Genomic DNA, 22,821 nt, shown 5'->3' with positions numbered 1-22,821 from the left:
TTTTATGATTCTTGAACCAAGTGTTAGCTATGATTAAGTTACGCTCCGTGCAAAATTCTACCAGGTGGCTCCCTCTTTCATTCCTTACTCCCATTCCACATTCACCTACTACGTTTTCTGCTCTTCCTTTTCCTGCTATCGAATCCCAGTCACTCATGAGTATTAAATTTCCGGCTCCCTTCACTGTCTGAATAATTTCTTTTATCTCATCATACATTTCATCAATCTCTTCGTCATCTGCGGAGCTAGTCGGCATGCAAACTTGTATTACTGTGGTAGGCGTGGGCTTCGTATCTATCTTGGCCACAATAATGCGTTCACTATGCTGTTCGTAGTAGCTTAACTGCATTCCTATTTTTTATTCATTATTAAACCTACTACTGCATTACTCCTATTTGATTTTGTATTTATAACCATGTATTCACCTGACCACAAGTCTTGTTCCTCCTGCCACCGAATTTCACTTATTCTCTTTTTAAATTTTATATCTTATCTACCCGATTAAGGGATCTGACATTCCACGCCCCGACCCATAGACCACCAGTTTTCTTTCTCTTGATAACAACGTCCTCCTGAATTCTCCCCGCCAGGAGATCTGGATGGGGGCTATTTTACCTCCGGTATATGTTACCCAAGAGGACGCCATCATCATTTAACCATACAGTAAAGCTGCATGCCCTCGGGAAAAATTACGGCTGTAGTTTCCCCTTGCTTTCAGCCGTTCGCAGTACCAGCACAGCAAGGCTCTTCTGGTTAGTGTTACAAGGCGAGATCAGTCAATCGTCCAGACTGTTTCCCCTGCAACTACTGAAAAGGCTGCTACCCCTCTTCAGGAACCACACGTTTGTCTGCGTCTCAACACATACCCCTCCGTTGTGGTTGCACTTACGGTACGGCTATCTGTATCGTTGAGGCACGCAAGCCTCCCCACCAACGGCAAGGTCCATGGTTTATGGGGGGAATAACGAATTAGGAATTCGTATTTCTTGAAAATGAGTTTTACCTTAATACTATAACACCAACTCTGAGAACACAAAAATAAAATCAAGTCCTGTGTCTCATCCCAGTAGCTCCTGCACAACAACAGATGGCTGCAGTGTAGAAAAATTACTGCCACCAGTGAAATGCTGTGCTATAGAAATGTGGACAGTTCATTCATTCTCTGTTCCATGAGAATTCTGTGTCACCAACATATGGTTCCACTGTTAAAAAATACAAAACATTCTTAACTTAATTATTTTTTACATCTAAGATGTTGCAATAGTCTAAAAGGTCTACAAATTACATAGACAGCGCGAAAAGTGCAATGTTTACACGGATTACCTAGAACCTAGTTGAGGTTAAGATTATGAAAAAATGCTGTAAGATTGAAATCAGTTAACGTGACGTCGCAATATTCTAATATCTCTGCAAAAATACATCTGGAGTGGAAAAGAAAGTGGAAGTTAATTTCGACATATAAACATATTCGACGAAATAGTGACCAAAATTATAAAGCTCTTCAATGCTAGATTTTAATGTCTAATAACAGCTGACATTGTAGAAGGGAGGTAGTCGTAAAACGAACCTGACCAGGCTTATAACTGCAGAAAAATACATGTCAGTTAAAATATTACACTGAGCATGCATGCACAGAAGCCAATTGACAGCCTGAATGTAACTAATTAGAGCTGCCCTTGATGTAATTCACAATATACCCTCAAATTAAGTATTTGCACATTGAAATTCTTCTCAAGTACCATTTTAGGAGAAACAAAGATAATACATTGTGTCGTCCACTACAAAAAATATAATCGGCGCTTCTGATTGTCAGTTATTACTATTATTACAAACGATACATCCCAACTGGGTGCTAAGTACGTTAAATACTATAGACGAGGCTCTCTAAAAGCTTTATAGAATATATTACCTACAATTACCTAATAAATAACACCATCATGTAAGAAAAAAGTACTCGACACACAGTTGTTGTTGTGGTCTTCAGTCCTGAGACTGGTTTGATGCAGCTCTCCATTTTACTCTATCCTGTGCAAGGTTCTTCATGTCCCAGTACCTACTGCAACCTACATCCTTCTGAATCTGCCTGGTGTATTCATCTCTTGGTCTCCCCCTACGATTTTTACCCTCCACGCTGGCCCTCCAATACTAAATTGGTGATCCCTTGATACATCAGAACATGTTCTACCAACCGATCCCTTCTTCTAGTCAAGTTATACCTCAAACTTCTCTTCTCCCCAATCCTCTGCAACACCTCCTCATTAGTTATGTGATCTACCCATCTAATCTTCAGAATTCTTCTGTAGCACCACATTACCTTTTATATCCTCTCTACTTCGACAATCATCAGTTATTTTGCTCCCCAAATAGCAAAACTCCTTTACTACTTTAAGTATCTCATTTCCTAATCTAATACCCTCAGCATCACCCGACTTAATTCGACTACATTCCATTATCCTCGTTTTGCTTTTGTTGATTTTCATCTTATATCCTCCTTTCAAGACACTGTACATTCCGTTCAACTGCTTCCGTTGTGCTTGCACCTACGGTACGGCTATCTGTATCACTGAGGCACGCAAGCCTCCCCACCAATGGCAAGGTCCATGGTTCATTGGGGGGGGGGGGGGGGGAGGGGTGTTGATACACAGAGCAGAGTAAAAACACAAACACCATATTGAAGTACTACTGACACACTCCGACGACACAGTTGTCTTATTATGGAAGGATGGAATAAGGTGTTCGATTTTTGGAGGGAATAAGGTGCTTTATTATGATTTATCATTAAAAAGTTGAGTAAAATGGGAAGTCTATGAACACATGGGAAATGATCAAAGATAGTAACAGTGAGAGATGTAGCACCTCCAAAGAGAATGTAAGCGTAATAAATGAACTTACTTACTATTTACTGTGTGACATCTTACACTTTGCAAGTACAATGAATCTTCAAGAAGTAAATAATGTTGCATCGAAATTGTCTTTATAACTTTTTAAAATGCATGCTTATCGTAATATGCAAAACCTTGTAAGTAGGCTGTTTAGGTTTTTATGTTGATAACGCCACGTAGTGCTTTATATGAAAATCACTGACTGCTGTATGAAGTCTGTGGCTGGTTTGCAACAGCATCAGAATAAGTAAAGAGAGAAATGTCTGAGTACGTTCAGTTCTGCTCAGCTGTTTGAAAATCAAATGACGTAAGATGTTTATCAGCACTGTAATTCATAAATATTTCTAAGGGTATGTTTCAACCTGTACGAAAAGTTGGTTTCGCACACCTCATAAACACCATGAGGCATCAAACACACGGAATGCAAAACACCTATTATGTAACACAAGGCTTTCTCTGTAAGCATACCACTGTATGATAAACCACCATTGCTTAAAGTGATGTTGTTCTCCATAAGATACAGAAGTGTAGATGAAGATGTGGAAGTAGTCGTTTTCTAAAATTTAGGGGTCACAACTGGAAAAGACGTCATAAATTCTATCAAACGTAATGCTGCTACACCTGAAATATAGACTTAATATCAAGTCCTCAACCATGTCGTTCATGCTCGGACCTCCACTAAGCAAAGCTTAAAGAAAATGCCTGTAAATATTACGGGGTATGGTACTTAAACATTCTAGTTTGATGGAATGACATTGTCGGTTTGCAATAGATGATAACATCGATGTCATAATACAGAGAAAACAGATAAAATAATTGTAATTACAGCAGTGTTAGTGTCCGGGAATTGCTAATAATTCCCAACGTAACCTGATTATATTCCATAGCAATGTAGTGGAAAAAGAAGATACAAGTCATTGTGTAAATACCGGAAGTATGTTGCACAGGGGTTCAAACATGATCCATTCCGTAGCCTGGTAATACCATTTCTTTAAAACCAAAGTTCCCTGTAGTCTCATGTTTGGAAACTTTATAAAATCTATATGGTGGTTACTAATAACTTTCCTCACTCCCGGGCCTGTGGTTTGACGCGTAAATTTATTATATAAAGTTTACTCTACAATGGGAGATCATCCACGTTGAATAGTCAGCCCAACTGCCTTAACGGGCAATATAACCCTAGGTGTCGTTTCATATAAGAGATGTCACTTCCAAGGGAGCATTACGCTCCGCCTAGAATACTTTACAGAATTTCCGAAGCGGGCTGGTTCCTATGACTGTCGCACAGCAGTGAACAACCATAGAGAGCATCTCAAATTCGTAACGTAGATTTGTAGTGCAGTCTCATGAGACAGAGGAGTATATGAAATCCACATGTCACATAAATAAATTATTTACGTCATAGCATATTCCGCAAAAAAATGGCGATGGATAATAACGAAATGGGACAGTTTAATGATAAACTCCGCGTGTGTGACAGAGTGCCAAATCACGCTGGGCAGACTGTGCCGCTGAACGTATTGTGGAGAACAATGTTTCCCCCTATTTAATATAATAGGCCTTATGGGTCGTATTTACCATATTAAAACAGTATGTAGATAGAATACAGTTAATGGTCTTCCTGTATGCCAATAGACAAACAACAGAAACGTTGTTAAACACCATGCAGTGTACGTTCTGCAAGTTAATTGACACCACATGGAAGCAACTGGCACAGAGTAGAGTGGGACATACAGTAAATACATTTAAGGAGTCATGCGCTGGTTCAAAACTCACGATCAGTCCTGTTCCCAGCTGTACGATTCCATTGTGCTTCTTTTATTTGGATCTGAATGCTGTGATATTCTGTCCAAATACATAAGAGCTGCAAGTAAAGTTCTGGCAATACAAACATAACAACCGCTAGTGGAGTTTAAAATGATGGAATACGACCTTCTAACGTTAATTCCGAAGCAGGGCAACCTGCTGTTATATTCCACTGACGAGGTTCTGTGTATGCAGAAAATATTTCGGTCTATGTGTGGTGTTCCACAGTTTGTATACTGGAGTAATAAGCCTCTAAACATGAGACCGTATGTCCTCGAAGTCTTATAGGTGATTGCAACGCTTTCAACTACCTAGCTTCAACTACTTTTCAAGGTCATAGAACTACCCATATCCCACACACGGAGGTCAAAGTAGATAGCAGACATTTTATGATTTTTTATGGGCAGCGATTAAGAAAGCGTAATCTATTTTGCAACTTCATTAAAATTATTTCTTTAATTTTGTTTGGTGCAGTTTTAATAACATCCAGCTTAATTCTTAATTTATGGTTTTAATCTTTATCTGAATTACTCGTTACCGTCTCCAGCTAGTAATCTGAGAAATACAAACTATGAAATTCCAGAATTCCACTACATAATTATCTAATTTTCTACCTTATGGCTTTAACAATTAGCCCTCTTCCTTCCTGCAGTTCATCTATGCGAGAGCATTCAGACAGTTTAACATTGCCTCTTATTTCGTGCATAGCACTTTTGTTAAAACTCTTCACATATTTGTGATTGTACATTGGGAACTCTTCAGCCCCACATTCTTGCGGAATTTCTGTATAGAACTTAAAAGTTTCCAATTTTTGTAAACGAATGTCAATTAATATTGTTGTTATTCCTTAAGTTGTTAGGTGCACAACATCCAGACCACTAGAGTCAGGTAGGATATAACTATTATTTACAAGCAAATCCTATAGGTAGTAAACATTCTCGATTCCATTCAATTTGCACAGCACTCCATCACGTTCACTGTAAAAAAAGATATTTTTTATTCCTCACTCCTAGCCGGATATCGTCATGCACTGTGTTTAAGGACATACGTACATCTTGCTTGCACGTCAGCAACAGCTTTTCTCTTTTCCCAAGTGCAGTTTATATTCTTAATTTATGACAGCTGTTTTAGCATAATTTCCAGTGTCCTTTTTTGTGAATATAACACAGTAAGCGCACTTAAGGACATGATTTCTATAACAGGGAGTAGTTTAAGTCGGTTTAGTACATATACTCTCTTTCTTAGGACCTGTGCGACAACAGTGTTTGTGGATACCGGTTCTAATGGCTACGATCCTCGCCAGGCGATTATATAAAGTTAGCTTGTGATTCACACGGCCATCATCACCGTATGCACCGTATGTACTGAAACGTGAGCCACGATTAGCTGCTTCAAGGTCACTTCAAGAGGCTGCGTTTCACGCTGCTAGCTCTCTGATCTACATCTGTATCTACATAGATATTCTACAAATCATATTTAAATGCCTGGCGGGGAGTTCATCGAACCACCTTCACAGCAATTCTCTATTATTCCAATCTCCTACAGCGCGCGCAAAAAACGAACACCTATATCTTTCTGTGCGAGCTCTGACATCTCTTATTTTATTATGATGATAGTTTCTCTCTATGTAGGTCGGCGTCAATATTTTCGTATTCGGAGGAGAAATTTAGTAATTGAAATTTCGTGAGAACACTCCGCCGTAACGAAAAACGCCTTCGTTTTAATGATGTCCATCCCAAATCCTGTATCATTTCAGTGACACTCGCTCCTCTAGTTACACAATACGTACTGCTCTTCTCTGAACTTTCTCGATGTACTCCGTCAATTCTATCAGGTACAGATCCACCATCACGCGGCAGTATTCAAAAGAGGAGGGACCAGCGTAGTGTAGGCACCCTCTTTAGTAGATCTGTTCGATTTTCTAAGTGTCCTGCCAACAAAACGCAGTCTTTGGTTAGCCTTCCCCACAACATTTTCTATGTGTTCTTTCCAATTTAAGTTGTTCGTAACTGTAGTTCCTAGGTATTTAGTTGAATTTATAGCCTTTAGATTTGACTGATTTATCGTGGAACCGAAGTTTAACGGATTCCTTCTGATAGTCATGTGAATGACCGCACACCTTTCGTTATTTAAAGTCAATTTTCGCACCATACAGACATCTTCTAAATCGTTTTGCAGTTTGTTTTAATATTCTAATGACTTTTCTAGTCGATAAACGACAGCATATTCTGCAAACAACTTAAGACAGTTGCTCAGAATGTCTCCTAAATCGTTATATACACTCCTGGAAATGGAAAAAAGAACACATTGACACCGGTGTGTCAGACCCACCATACTTGCTCCGGACACTGCGAGAGGGCTGTACAAGCAATGATCACACGCACGGCACAGCGGACACACCAGGAACCGCGGTGTTGGCCGTCGAATGGCGCTAGCTGCGCAGCATTTGTGCACCGCCGCCGTCAGTGTCAGCCAGTTTGCCGTGGCATACGGAGCACCATCGCAGTCTTTAACACTGGTAGCATGCCGCGACAGCGTGGACGTGAACCGTATGTGCAGTTGACGGACTTTGAGCGAGGGCGTATTGTGGGCATGCGTGAGGCCGGGTGGACGTACTGCCGAATTGCTCAACACGTGGGGCGTGAGGTCTCCACAGTACATCGATGTTGTCGCCAATGGTCGGCGGAAGGTGCACGTGCCCGTCGACCTGGGACCGGACCGCAGCGACGCACGGATGCACGCCAAGACCGTAGGATCCTACGCAGTGCCGTAGGAGACCGCACCGCCACTTCCCAGCAAATTAGGGACAATGTTGCTCCTGGGGTATCGGCGAGGACCATTCGCAACCGTCTCCATGAAGCTGGGCTACGGTCCCGCACAACGTTAGGCCGTCTTCCGCTCACGCCCTAACATCGTGCAGCCCGCCTCCAGTGGTGTCGCGACAGGCGTGAATGGAGGGACGAATGGAGACGTATCGTCTTCAGCTATGAGAGTCGCTTCTGCCTTGGTGCCGATGATGGTCGTATGCGTGTTTGGCGCCGTGCAGGTGAGCGCCACAATCAGGACTGCATACGACCGAGGCACACAGGGCCAACACCCGGTATCATGGTGTGGGGAGCGATGTCCTACACTGGCCGTACACCTCTGGTGATCGTCGAGGGGACACTGAATAGTGCACGGTACATCCAAACCGTCATCGAACCCATCGTTTTACCATTCCTAGACCGGCAAGGGAACTTGCTGTTCCAACAGGACAATGCACGTCCGCATGTATCTCGTGCCACCCAACGTGCTCTAGAAGGTGTAAGTCAACTACCCTGGCCAGCAAGATCTCCGGATCTGTCCCCCATTGAGCATGTTTGGGACTGGATGAAGCGTCGTCTCACGCGGTCTTCACGTCCAGCACGAACGCTGGTCCAACGGAGGCGCCAGGTGGAAATGGCATGGCAAGCCGTTCCACAGGACTACATCCAGCATCTCTACGATCGTCTCCATGGGAGAATAGCAGCCTGCATTGCTGCGAAAGGTGGATATACACAGTACTAGTGCCGACATTGTGCATGCTCTGTTGCCTGTGTCTATGTGTCTGTGGTTCTGTCAGTGTGATCATGTGATGTATCTGACCCCAGGAATGTGTCAATAAAGTTTCCCCTTCCTGGGACAATGAATTCACGGTGTTCTTATTTCAATTTCCAGGAGTGTAGATACGAAACAACAAAAGGCCTTTAACACTACCTTGGGGAACGCCAGAAATCAGTTCTGTTTTTTCTCAATGTTCTTCCGTCACTTACTACGTATTTTGACCCCTCTGACAAGAAACCAAGAATAAAATCACACAACTGAGACGATATTGCTTTTGCAGGCATTTTCACTATAAGCAATTTGTGTGGTACAGTGCCAAAAGACCTCTGGCTCTAATTGTGAACAGCTTTAGGTTAATTATTCCTAGCAGGCAGCAAGCAGCACCTTAAATGCAGCAACGCCACTGGCTAGCAACGAGGTGTGTGGTGGTGCAGTGAACTGCGATGTGCCAGTAACGGGTATGCATCATAAACGTACCCTAATGAAACTCTGTCGCTCTCTGAGAATCAGTTTGCTGTATTCGAGTACCGAATTCGAAGAGTTCTTTCACATATGGAGAGCCGCCCGCGCTAGCAGCATGGTCTCAGGCGCTTTGCCACAGTTCGCGCGGCTGCCCCCATCGGAGGTTCGAGTCCTCCCTCGGGCATGGGTGTGTGTATTGTCCTTAGCGTAAGTTAGTTTAAGTCAGATTAAGTTGTGTGTAAGCCTAGGGACCGATGACCTCAGGAGTCTGGTCCCAGGGGAACTTACCACCACCACATGGAGAACTCTCTCTTTCAGCAGGACAATGCCAGACAACACGCTAGCGCTGCCACAATCACTGTCATTGATCATCCTTGGTACAGAAATGGTTTAAATGGCTCTGAGCACTAGGGGACTTAACTTCTGAGGTCATGAGTCCCATAGAACTTAGAACTACTTAAACCTAACTAACCTAAGGACATCACACACAGGATTCGAACCTGCGACCGTAGCCATCCTTCGTACAATTCTGGCTTGGCCCCATCCGACTTTCGACTGTTTCCAAAACCTGAAGAACATCTTCGGGAACTTCGCTTTGATAGTGATGAAACTGTGCCATCAGAGGTGAGGTTGTGCCTCCGTCAACAAACTCAAACACTGTACAATGACTTTCTCCAGAAACGTGTCTCTAATTGGGAGAAATGTGTTCGTTGCCAGAGTGACTATATTCAGAAATAAATATGTAGATAGGAAGAATAAAAATGTAGAATGTCAATAAAGTTTACATTTGTTGTTTTTGTTGTGGTCTTCAGTCCTGAGACTGGTTTAATGCAGCTCTCCATGCTACTCTATCCTGTGCAAGCCTCTTTACATTTATTTAATTTAAAATATCCAGGCATTAATTTTCAGCATGCCATCGTATACGAGAACCGTAGCGCAACTAGTGCAAAAATATCCATAACATCTTTATTATTATACACATCACTCAATGTGCATGTGTACCTGGTGTTTCTCTTATGTACAGCTAAACAAGATCTTCTGTTTTGGTTTCAGTTGAATGATGGATAAGAAAGGAAAACACCGATGTATTATTGGGTTCCTAACAAAGGAAGAACGTAAGCTGAAATTTGAAGAATCGATGTGGAAATGACATCCTTGACAAGAACAACGTGCATCGTGCACAGATGAAGTTTGCCCTAAGAAAACCAGTATTAAATAATGCAGTGCTCTTACCACTGACACGAATCATCAGCAAGAGGGCGACAGCCTTTCCTCTCCCGGCTATTGGCTGATCACCTGCGTGCTACAAGAGGCAAGCAGACACTGTAGCGTGCACTGCCACCATAACTGAGCATGCTGCACTAATGTTCTGTCATCACGATGCGATATGGATGATGATGGAAAGGATGGAGTATCGGAAAATATGTATGAAGAATTGACAGTCAATTTGAGCGGAGAGTAGTCGAGCTTGTAACGTGTCAACAATTTATTGTGGTGGATATTTTGGGTCAGATTGTCGCCATAACTCTTTTCGAACCACCTGGAATATTATGCATGGAAAAGGTCTAATTATTGACATGTAGTTTCCCTGTCCTATAATTTGTTGTATATAAAAGTGTTATAGAAAGCTGGTGGATGAAATCGAGCTGCCGTCTATTTGTGGACATTTGGTTCCAGCCAGGCAGCGTCCCGAGCAACAAAGAGCTTACTTCGAGCTGCAGTCGGCCGCTAGAACAAAATCTGACGGCCGCTGATTCATAACGATGTAACTGTATCGACGGATATAGCGCTGTTTAGGTATTAATTTTAATGTTTCCACATGATTTTAATGAGTATTTCCAGATTGGACGTAGTTTCATTGAGGGCAGAGTAAGGAAAGGGTTTCTGGCCATGCGTGTCACTCGCTCTAGACACACTTGGGTTTGTTGACAAGATCACGAAGTCGACTTGTTATATTGACTACCTGTCGATACGTGGTTCTTAAAGCGGCTGATCTAGCAACATTTCAGCCCAAGTTCCGTTAATGGTGGGGCTCTGAGAAAATCCGGAGGAATCGTAAATTTGACAGTCGTCAATTACGTAATGAGGCTGGGAGCAATTTGCAGGTTTAATCCTTTATGGATTGCGTTCAATTGCTGTACAGTCACTATTCAGTTCGTTGATGAAAAGCGTTATATTTTACGATTGTTGGTAAGATTTTGCTTCTATGTTACTGGAATGGCAGGCCTGCACAGAACCCTCTCAAGAGACAGAGTGATTTCTGTTTGTAAGTGCTAATGCTTGGTTGTGGATATTGCACAGAGTACATAGGAACGGCACAATTGCTGTACGTTGTCAAAATTGTGGTAAAGCACATATTGCCCTAATGAGAATAAGAATATTTCCAGATTGTCCTATTAAGGATTTCATTGAAGGTACCATTAAACATCAATAAAAACAAAACGAGGATAATGCAAAGTAATTGAATGGAGTCAGGTGATGCCGAGGGAATTAAATTAGGAAATGAGACACTTAAAGTAGTAGATAAGTTTTGCTAATTGGGGAGCAAAATAACTGATGCTGATCGAGGTAGAGAGGATATAAAATTCAGACTGGCTACGGCAAGGTAAGCGTTTCTGAAGAAGAGAAATTTATTAACTTAAAGTATAGATTTTAAGTGTCAGGAAGTCTTTTCTGAAAGTATTTGTATGGAATGTAGCCATGAATGGAACTGAAACATGGACGATAAACAGTGTAGACAAGAAGAGAACAGAAGCTTTCGAAATGAGGTGCTAAGAAAGATGCTGAAGATTAGATGGGTAGAATTGGGGAGAAGAGGAATTTGTGGCACAACTTGACTAGAAGAAGGAACGGTTGGTAAAACATGTTCCGAGGCATCAAGGGATCAGCAATTTAGTATTGGAGGGAAGTGTGGAGTGTAAAAATCGTAGAGGGAGACCAAGAGATGAATACATTCAGCAGATTCAAAAGGATGTAGGTTGCAGTAGTTACTCGGAAATGAAGAAGCTTGTACAAGATAGAGTTGCATGGAGAGCTGCATCAGACCAGTCTCTGTACTGAAGACCACATCAACAACAACAACCATTAAACTTAATTACTTTGAGAGCTACAGCTCACTTAAAGAAATCTGTTACGAGTATCTAAGTCTTCTGTAACACTATTCTGATGAAGTTGTAGATAGTCCTCCATGTCTGAAGGTGTCGCACTTTGTCCGCATGTGTTAACTCGACGGTTAAAGTGAATGTGGCACTAGCCAGATAGATAATAGGTTCAGGGTACGATGGCAGTCGTCTACAGATTTGTTGCTGTATAATTTACTGTGTTAAATAGAAGTTCGCCACATCAATTCAAAACTAGATTCCCGTCTTTTCAATCTCTTTTTTCTATAGCTCTCTTCCTTGATTTTGATCAATTTAAAAGTAAAGCTAGCAGGAGGGCTGCTCAACAAAGAATGATCATATTTTTTGTGACGACATATCTTTACTCATCCTCATAATTTTGATAGTCGTCCTCAAAATAGTCTCCCATGAAGGCGGTGCACTTATCTCAGTGTTCATGCCAGTCTTCAAATACAAGCTGGAAACCATTTTTAGAGAGGTCCTTCAAAATCGCCTCCACAGCCTTCACCACTGCTTCTGATGATTGATAATTCCTCCCAGATGGGGCCAAATTCGGACTATAGGGAAGGTGAGGGATGCGCTTCTCGTTGATTTTTGCAAGATACTCAGCAACAACATTGGAAATATGCGGTCGCACATTATCGAGGTGCAGCATCCAGCCTGCTTCTCGGAAGTGTCGTCTTTTGCGCCTGATATGGGCTTGCAATGTTTCCAGGACATCCCTGTAGTATTGTCCAATTACTGATGTGCGTGCAGGTACAACATGCTGATAAACCATTCCACGAATGTCAAAGACTGAGATGACCATAACATTCCCAGTAGAAGCAAACACTTTTGCTTTTCCGGGGCGTTGGTGATGCAGGAGATTTCCACACTGAATTTTGCTATTTGTTCTCAGGATCAAAATGATCTTCCTCTAACATCAACTTTAACTACATGCAGACCTGCACGCGAATATCCTTTTGTTCGGGAATCAACGGTCTTGGAAACCATCGCGCACAAACACGTGTAACGTGTAATTTTTCTGTCACCAACGTGTAGGTGACACCCAATGAAATGTTCAGTATTTCAGAAGGTGATCTTAACGTAATTCGTCGATCCTGTCTCACAATAACAGCAGCAGTGTTGATATTTTCTTCTGTAAGAGTAGCAGCTGGAGTAAATTGATCTCCTCCCCTCTTTAAACATTTTAAACCACCTTCGAGCTGTGCTGCAGGGAAGAACAGATTCTCCATAGCTCTCATTGTATAGGCCTCAGCTGAAGATGTGTTGAGACGAAAGAAAAATTTCAAAGTCGCATGTTGTTCCTCGTGTGTTACCTCCCTTGCAGCAGTAGGCGATACTGAACATGTCTGACCCTGCCTGCCTCAGGCGGGAACCAGGAGTCCCAACAATGGAACTACTACAGCGTGTTTGTTGCACATTAAGCTAACAGAATGTCATAAGATTAAATTTTACCTCGAGAAATTGTGACCATAAAAAATTATGATCATTCGTTATTGAACAGCCCTCGTGACATCATAGAAATAAGGGAATATGAATTTATTAAGTAATGGGAAGAGTAGGAAAAGATATTACTGTTCTTTTCTGAAAGTGATCTCTGGAGAGATTAGAGCAAAGACAGTGATGGTCTTTACTGTCTAGTATTTTCTTTATTGACGTAATGATAATGAAAAGCATAGGGAGAGGAGAAAAATAATATACTGAAAGTTTGTTAAAAATAACAGACGTATAAAAATAATGATGAATCCTAAAAGGACGATAATATAAAATAAAATAATATATTAAAAGAGAGTCACGAATCGTGGGGACAGACATTCAAGAAGAGAAAATACTGCATCACTAACTCTGTTAATAGGTAAATCTTTGCCTCCAAATTGAAGTAAGCATTGACAAAAGAATGCGTTACTGTTTTTTGTGCTATGATAAAGATGGAAACATGAATAATATGGTAATTTGTAGTCTTAAACCTTAAAATATATTGGGATTGGTTGATAACAGCGTCGTTGAATCCGTAATGGGGCGGTAAATTTGGGATTTTTCATGAACAAAGACAGAGATAAGAAATCATTTACTTCTTTTCAATTACGCGGTATAAGTTCGATGACGCTGCTGCATGTGTCTATCAGAAACTTAACTAGACCGATTCCATTAGCCTATATTATCAGTCCTGCGTAAGAGAGCGTGTTGAAATATGAAAAGGCTAGTTCCATTACCATTATATTATCGATGCAAACTGTACAAAAAGAAATAGACGCTAACGATTTCTTAAGACGATTAGCCTAGGATTGCTGATGGATTCAGCCAGACATACCTATCTATGTTAATTGAGGCTTCCCATGGTTTCCCGATAACTACAGTTAAAAGAGACAGTATTACCCTGTTAATTATTTGTTATGGGATGTTTAAGAATATTATAGTACTAACAGCATGCCAACACTTTAAGAACTCAAAAAGCTTTGATTCATTTCAGTAACAACTGAAGTTTATACCAAATATGCTGATACGTGCGATAAAACATTAAAAATAAATTCTATTTTGGAAAGGAGTATGTTTATAGTTTATAACAGAACTTAACCTTCGCGTATCATCGCAGAAATGTAGCCTATCCTGCGTTACAGTATGTATTCTAACACGAATTCTCGTTTAAGCCGAAGGAGTATGTCCATCCAATTATTTTTTAAAGTGTTTTCAGGGAAATTTACCTTAAACTTGGTGCCATAATAAGAGTATATGGTTTATTGTTAGTCGTTTATAAGAAGACATTTTGCATTGGGGAATGATGAATGTAGATAGATTTTCTAATATCTTTAAACCTAGATACTGGTCAGAAAATTCTGAACAGAAATAGGGGCGAGAACTCTTTGGTCCTCAGAGGTATAACGAGAGCTGGGATGGCTAGGAATTGTGTATAGTATCACGTACATGAAGCTTTGTATTTGGATGAACCAGTGAATGAATAAAATACCTGCCGACAAACCTAGGAAACGTTTACCATGAGAGAAGTGAACTTAGACTCAAGCTATATTAGAACTGTAGGATCTATAAAATGTTTAAATTGTGTTAATTGCTAAATATCATATGCAAGCTAACATGGTCCAACGAATATAGCATGAATACGGCTTTTTAGTGTTACTTATTGTTTCAAAAATTTATATCAAGTGGCGAACGTTCTTAGAGGATTTAGAAAGAATACTCAGCGACCTCCAGCCTGACAGCACAGGGATGGCTTCTAGCAAGATTGGTGAAAGGAGATAGGTTGATAGATAAAACAGAATTTCTACATGTCTGATGGACCGTTCTGGTTAAAGGACACAGCACGTCATATCACAGTGCTCTCATGGAAAATGAATTAAGACAAGGAAGTAGGAAAGTATCACTTACAGTGCGTAACGAAATATATCTCATATTCAGATTGTAGCAATGACAGTAGGAAGTCGGCTGGAAGAGATTGGTGATGAAGTTGTTTCATCAGCCAGTTCATTTTAGGAGGGTTCTCAGTCAAACTGTTTACGTGTGCATGTGAACCGAATGATACAGTTATGGTCAAGAGGATGTGGAAATTTGATTTGTATCTGTCACTATTAAAGAGTTAAGTACGAATCAAAGCACTGTGGTTAAGCGTTAACACCATAAGATGGAAAACTATGTTTAAGTAGACGACGAGGAGGTCACTTTATAGGTGCAAGCGTTTGAGCAAAGTGTAAGCTAGCACGTTAAAGTAAAGTAAAATAAAATTAGAATATAGGAGAGCCCAAAGAAGTTCAAAGTTGAAGGACGCAGACATCAAGCGTACCAAAACTATGAAGTTTGAATTTTGGTTCAATGGAGCGAGCAATAAAGATTACTAGTTATTTCACTGAAGCCGCAGGGTACAGGGAATTATTAAAGTACCTGTTCTAGCTAACAGAATGTAAGTTTACAAAATCAGAACTGTTTAATATATTTTGTCAGAACATAGACTGCTTGAAGCATTTGATGAGAGTGATAGATGTTAGTTGACCAATTTTATCGAACAGTAGTTGCTAGGCAACATTGGTATTGCGTACACATTCTTAAAGACGTTGTTGTTAAGCCCAGTGGTTAATTTCAACAGTAACATATATAGATCCTTAAGATGGAAGTAATTACGATGGACTGAAGAGAGGAGAGCAATCTCCGAACTGCAAAGGAGTAAACCTGAGTTATAGCAGTTAATGGCTTATACAATAGTGAGGATCAGAGGTACTTTCTGGGCCTGATGCTGTAACACTGGGGATCACAGGTCTGTAGGGTCGACAGTCATCTTCATACTCTGGCTCCCACTGAAGAAACGCCCAGGGTGGGAATCCTTGGAGAATGGTGTTACCAGTCTTTGGGACCTGTCTTCATTCTTCTTCGGTTCTGATGTCAATTCGTAATTTTCCTTTCTTTCTTCTCCAGAGTCAAGGTATTGTTCATAGGTTTACTGCAGAATGATGATTACATGACCTTAGGAAATCATCCACCCGTCACCAAAAAAGGAGAGTCTACAAAAAACCTGACATGGGACGTTTAAAAGTGGAGGAGGCGGAGAGGATGGTTATATTTAACAGTAACGAGGTTCCTGAAGGCCAAATTGGTTACCGTCAACAGCAGTCATAAATCCTTATGACCTAAGGATTTTAGGAGAAGCTAATGTTAACTTACATATTTATTCTTTGCGATACCTCTACAGGTAAAAATTTGGAAAAATAACAGGTCCATTTTAAGGAATAGGTAAAATTTTTAGCTAGTCTTCTCACGCCACCTATTTTTTGAGGTAATATTCATTAGTGCTTACTATAAAATACAGTCTCATAAATTGTGTACAAGGTTTAAGGAGTAAGCTACTAGAAACTGTAAGTATAGAAGTAAACACAATTTGTTTAACAACTGCTCTGTAGCACGTTGAGGCGAGGAGGAAGCTCTGTAACGTGCCTAACATTTATTGTAGTGTGTGTTATATATCAGATTGCTGCTACAACTCATTACAAATCATTTGTAAGATAATGTACTGAGAATGTATAATTATTGTGATGCACTGTTCTTGTTTTATAACTTGTTGTGTATAAAATGTTGTAGAAAGATGGTGGAAAACAGGAGCTGACGTCTATTTCGCGGCCAGCAAAGAACTTAGATCGACCTGCAGTGGGACGCTAGAACAAAATCCGACGGCCGAAGATTCACAAAGACTTAATAATTAGAAGAGATATTAGTACTGTTCATTTAGTAATTTAAATGGTTCCTCATGGTTTTAATAAGGGTTTAATGAGTAGTGCCTGTTTGGAAGTAGGTCCATTCAGGAGGTATCTGGCTGTGAGGCTGCAAATACAGCCGGTTTGATGACGAGGTCGCGTAAGTCTACTTGCCATTTTGACTACTCGTCGATAACATAGTTCTTAAAGTGACTGAGGCTAATGTAGTACGATTTTAGCTTAGGTTATGCTAGTACTTTGTTAATGTCGGGACTCTGATAAGGTTCGAAGTAATTGAAAATTTGGGAATATATCAATTAAATAATTACCTTAGGAGCAGCTTGGAGTTGAGTCCTTTAGGGATTAAGTTTAACTGCTGTAGAGTGACTATTCACTTCGTTGGTGGAATGCGTTTGATTATAGGACTGTCAGTAAACGACATTGGTTTCGATTTTGATTCTGTGTCACTGGAATGGTAGGCCTGCACATCCTTCTTGAGAGACAGAATGGTTTCAGGTTGTAAATGACACTGTTTTGCTGTGAAGGCTGCAATACGTACATAGGAACGAAGCAAGTGCTGTAAATTTTTTCGACCAGGCACCATTCAGGTGGTTACGGAACTTGAAATTAGTGGTACAGTATTACTGCCAATGTAGATAAGAATTTTTTCCTATTATCCTCTTGAAGATTTCACTAAAGGAACAGACAGAAAGACTTTCCGCGCTAGTGTTCGCTTAGAGAAAACTGTGGCGAATAACAAGGTCTTTTGTAACATTATTGGGATGATGTAGCATCTAGTCGCCAACCTGAACTTAGTTTGCGCCAGTTAAGTGAGGGCTCAAGTGGCGCTGGCATCAGTAATTTTTTTTATGTGAGTCAGATAGATAATATACTAAAGCGCGAAAGAAACTGGTATAGGCATGCTTATTCAAATACAGAGATACGCAAACAGGCTTTCGGTAACTCCATATAAGACAAGTGTCCGGCGCAGTTTTTGCTACAACGGCATGTTATCAAGATTGAAGTGAGTCTGAATGTGATGTTACAGTCGATGCAAGAGCGACAGGACACAGCCTGTCCGAAGTAGCGATGAAGTGGGGATTTTACCGAACGCCAATTTCACGAGGGTTCTGTGGATTCAGGAATCCGGTAAAGCATGAAGTCTCCCACATCGCTGCGGCCGGAAAAATATCCTGCAATAATGGGACCAACGACGACTGAAGAGAATCATTCAACGTGACAGAAGTGCAACCCTTCCGCAAATTGCTGTAGATTTCAACTCTGGGCCGTCAACAAGTGTTAGCGTGTGAACGACTCAACGAAACATCATCGATATAGGCTTTCGGAGCCGAAGGCCCACTTATGTGGCCTTGGTGACCGTACGACACAAAGCATGATGCCTCGTCTGGGGCCATCAACACCGAAATTGGACTGCTGATGACTGGAAAAATGTTGCCTGGTCGGACGAGTCTCTTTTCAGAATGTATCGGGTACGGAGACAACCTCACGAATCCATGGGCCATGCATGTCAGCAGAGGACTGTTCAAGCTGGTGGAGTCTCTCTAATGGCGTGGGGCGCGTGCTGTTGGAGTGATATGGGACCAACGATACGCATAGATACGACTCTGACGGATGACAAGAGCGTAAGCGTCCTGTGTGATCACCTGCATCTATTCATGTGCATGGAGCACTCCGACGGACTTTGGCAATTCCAGCAGGACAGTGCGACACCCCGTCCTCCAGAATTGCTACAGAGTGCCTCCAGGAACACTCTTCTGAGTTTAAACACTTCCACTGGCCATCAGACTCCCCAGATATGAACATTATTGAACATATCTGGGGTGCCTTGAACGGTGCTGTCCAGAAGAGATCTCCACCCTGTCGTACTCTTACGGTTTTATACACAGTCCTGTAGTATTCATGGTGTTAGTTCCCTCCAGCACTACTTCAGACATTAGCTGAGTCCATATCATGTCGTGTTGCGGCGCTTCTGTGTGCTCACGGGGGCTCTACACGATATTAGTGAGGTGTACCAATTTCTTGGGCTGCGCTAGCACTCGCCTTCTGATTACTTTGTTGAATAAAACATAGACACGCTAATTCAAAACTATGTTCTCGACTTTTCGAACCCTTTTGCTATAGAGACTTGATCCTTCCTTTTGATCAGTTTAAAAGTAAAGATGATAACATCACAGAAAGAAGAAATTATTAAAATATTAGAAAAGGGCAGATTAGCAAATATATTAAAATTCTTAATTGAAAGTGAACTCTGCAAAGATTATACCAAAACAGAATTTGTCTTCGTGTGTAGTAATTTTCAGTATTGACGTACTGGTAATGAAAAAAAAGTCAAGCAGTAAGTCTAGAGGCGCGGCAACTACATTTTCACTTTGAAGTATATAAGTTAGTGAAGAAGTTACCTTTGGCGCAGCGCTTACCTGTTGATTTCAGCTCAGACTTTTTCTACTTTACAACCGTTACAAAGACCCTGCATCAGACGGGCTACACTACAGCTCTGGTTTTCTGACGACGACTTACTTGTCACTTGGTTTCAAGAGTTCATAAACTGATTCCATAGTAGTGTCGAGGAGACTGTGTAGATTTCTGTTGTGAGGCGTGCCCGGTGCGAAGCGTGGTACGAGGTCGAGCAAATCGTGCGCATCGCGGCGGTTGGCGGAGTGTGCCATGTATAGTTGAGAGTCCGGCTTCCGGTAGAAGAGAGACTCCTCCGTAAGCAGCGGGTACTTGTCGGCCAGTCGCCGGCCCTCTCGTTCTTCAAACACGATGGACGTGGCGTGGAGCCGCGCCAGCGCCTTCAGCACGCACTCGCACTGCCGAACGTCCAGTGGCTTTATGGGGTCCAGCATGTGGTAGCCGGCCAACGCCAGGTCCTCCAACACCAGCAAGTCCGGCCGCATGTAGTAGCACTTAGGGACGGTGCCCAAGTACACAGAGGCCTCGTACTCTGAGCAGAGCAGGTGTTTCTGCACGTCCCTAAGGAGATCACCGTAGAAGAGGATCTCCTTCTGATAGCCAGTAGTGGACATTGCCAAATTCCTCCGGAAGATGTCATCTAGAGGCACCGACTTGACAAAGAACTGCAGTTCGGTAGTCTTGGCACCTTCCCTTTCCCTGTCTCCTAGTGAGACACACACACGCAGCTTAAGGTGATCGCCCATGAAGCCCTTCAAGTCTGTGCTAAGGGGAGCCACTGCAAACCATGCCAACTCGAAGTCGTCCGTATTCAGGTGCCTCTTTACGATCTCGTGACATTCCTCTCGCGACAGTGATGACGTGGAGCTCATGTCTGACGTCAGCTGCCTCCCGTACTGTCAGAGAGTGCACAGTAAGGGGTTGGATCCGAAAAGAGATCTTATTTATACTAGTGTCCGACATACGAGTCGTAATAAATGCAGCAGAGGGCTTTATCAGCAGTTCTATCTCTGTTGTCACAGTGTCACGTAAAGATTATGGGTCCTTAAAGCAGCGGTAGCATTGTACTTGTGCTATGAAGTCCCTCATTGTTCGTTACGTAGGCTATTATTTTTGAGTGAGAACTTAAGTCTCAAGAGTATATAAAGAACAGATTATCACGCTGCGGCACGTGGCATATAGCTTCTATTGCAGCAGGTACCTTCAAGAGTCATCTAAGCAACACGATGCATAGTTGTTCCCTATCACTGTGGCTACAACGCACAACTCATGGATTCCCGGTTAAAAAAGAAAAATGCGAGAGAAGATTCGATGCGAAAAGGATGTGACTCTACGTTAGAAGAATCTAGCGGCTTTTTCATTACTAGAAGTACTAACACAAACACTAGTGTTTTATGGAATGCACATGTGTTTTATGTAAATTACCGTCGACAATTTTCGCTTTTCCACCGAAAGAAGAAAACGTGTAACCCACATTTTTATCATTATTGTATTATTACTGAAGCAGGTTGCAGATTTAAGTGTTTCTCTTATCTAGTACATTGAAAATAACAGGTAAATGCAGAAGATATATCCATATTCGTAAAACAGTGACAGAAATTTGTGTGTTATTGCTTGCAACTGAGCCCGTAAATCCTTTAACTAGCTTACTTTCACGAGCAAGTCCGTCTGTCCCTCATATAAATGAGTGACAACGGATGTCAAGATCGTTAATGGACGCTTCGACATCAGCGACTAAGAAGCAAATACAAAACAGAGCATGTGAAAGTCACATCGCCTGTCAGATCACATCCACCCTAAGTGAACAAAGGAAGGACTGACGTGTATGCAATTGCAGTCTTTCTCGGCGTTTTTCACTGATGAATTCTTCTCGGGTTATCAGCCGAGTCGTGGCGTCGTCTTGTCGCAACCAAAATGGTTCAAATGGCTCTGAGCACTATGGGACTTAAGTTCTGAGGTCATCAGTCCCCTAGAACTTAGAACTACTTAAACCTAACTAACCTAAGGGCATTATACATATCCATGGCCGAAGCAGGATTCGAACCTGCGCCCGTAGCGGCTGATAAGCCGAGAAGAATTCACTAGGACTGACGTGGTCTCTCTCTGCTTTTATGACTATAACATATAGCAAAGTTTGTATTAAGAACCCGAAGATGGATACTTATTTACTTCTTTATGTATTTATATCACCTTGCAAGATTCGTTTCTTCAAGCCTTCTTTGCGTTTGATCAGACATCATTACAAACTGTATGATAGATGAGCAGTACATATGTTAATTGTAATGATTATACTAATGATAGTAATAATAACGAGAATAATAATAATTTAAAAAGCCAGAAAATCGAAAGATACGATCTCAGAATCACCTAGTAGTGGCAAAATCAAATCTACCAGTCCAGTAAGTCAAAGTTCTACCGGATCCTGAATCAACACCAGACGCAAAACTGGAAAAACCTGAGAATGAGGAAACAAAGCCAGTTCTGAAACAGATGTCTAATAAACTGAAAAAGACTGCAACAAAACTGCTGCGTAGATAGATGACTTTGAGAATAAATATTTTAAGAAGAGACTACAACAGCTGGTGATAACGCCTGAAATGACCGATGAAGGAGTGAAGGAAGTGAAGGCCTGGACAGCTCCTGGGACGATCAACCACACGGTTTCTGTGTCAGATACATGAGCCGTTTACGAGAGAAAATGGTCGAATTGTTTAACGCAGATCTGTAGACAGGGAACGTAAATGATCAAATAACTACTGGAAAAAACTTAATACAGAAGACGCAGCTGTAGGGGTAATAACCCGGAAATTATGGACCACCAAGTTCATCATCACTGATAGAACTGAGAAAACAACAAAATATCAGATCAGTAGACCAAGAAAGTAACAAGCGAAGAAATTTGGACACAAAAGACTACGACAAAATCATCCTGGAGAACTGAAGAAGTTGTGAAATAAATCTAGACATGACGTGGAAAGACTACAAGAAAGCGTTTGAAGCATTGCCACCCATTTGGATCATTCAGTTCCTGGGAATCTGTAGTGTCAGCGAAAACATCAGGAAATTCACAGAAAATCCGACGGAGTAATGGGAGAGAGCACTATTTCTCAGAAAATAATATTAAAGATTACTAAGCATGAAGAGAGGCTTTTCTCAATGGAACTTTTTGTCTCCCCCTCCCCCCTACCCGCTGTTCATCTGTTCATCATCGCCTTTGTCCCACTGCCAACCATCTAACAGAAAACAAACCTGGGCCATTAAACAGCGAGAAGTTATCAGAAATTATCACACCTCTTGCACACAAATGTATTTAAGCTCTACAGAAACACTGAAATTTAGATC

General features: G+C 41.5%; 1 protein-coding gene across 1 annotated transcript in view; it reads right to left on the bottom strand.

Annotated features, from left to right (window-relative positions):
- The window catches only part of LOC126336307 (uncharacterized), a 67,161-nt gene extending 46,762 nt beyond the window's left edge, over nucleotides 1–20,399 (bottom strand). Inside the window, exon 1 of the mRNA XM_049999847.1 lies at nucleotides 19,585–20,399. Within this exon, the coding sequence (XP_049855804.1) occupies nucleotides 19,585–20,351 (767 nt within the window). The 5' untranslated portion in view covers nucleotides 20,352–20,399. The remainder of the gene's footprint in view (nucleotides 1–19,584) is intronic.
- Nucleotides 20,400–22,821: the final 2,422 nt, after the last annotated feature.

Source organism: Schistocerca gregaria, chromosome 2 (genome assembly GCF_023897955.1).
Source record: "Schistocerca gregaria isolate iqSchGreg1 chromosome 2, iqSchGreg1.2, whole genome shotgun sequence".
Lineage (NCBI taxonomy): Eukaryota > Metazoa > Arthropoda > Insecta > Orthoptera > Acrididae > Schistocerca > Schistocerca gregaria.
Note: the sequence above shows the minus strand (reverse complement) of the source record. Positions and strands in the feature narration are given on the sequence as shown.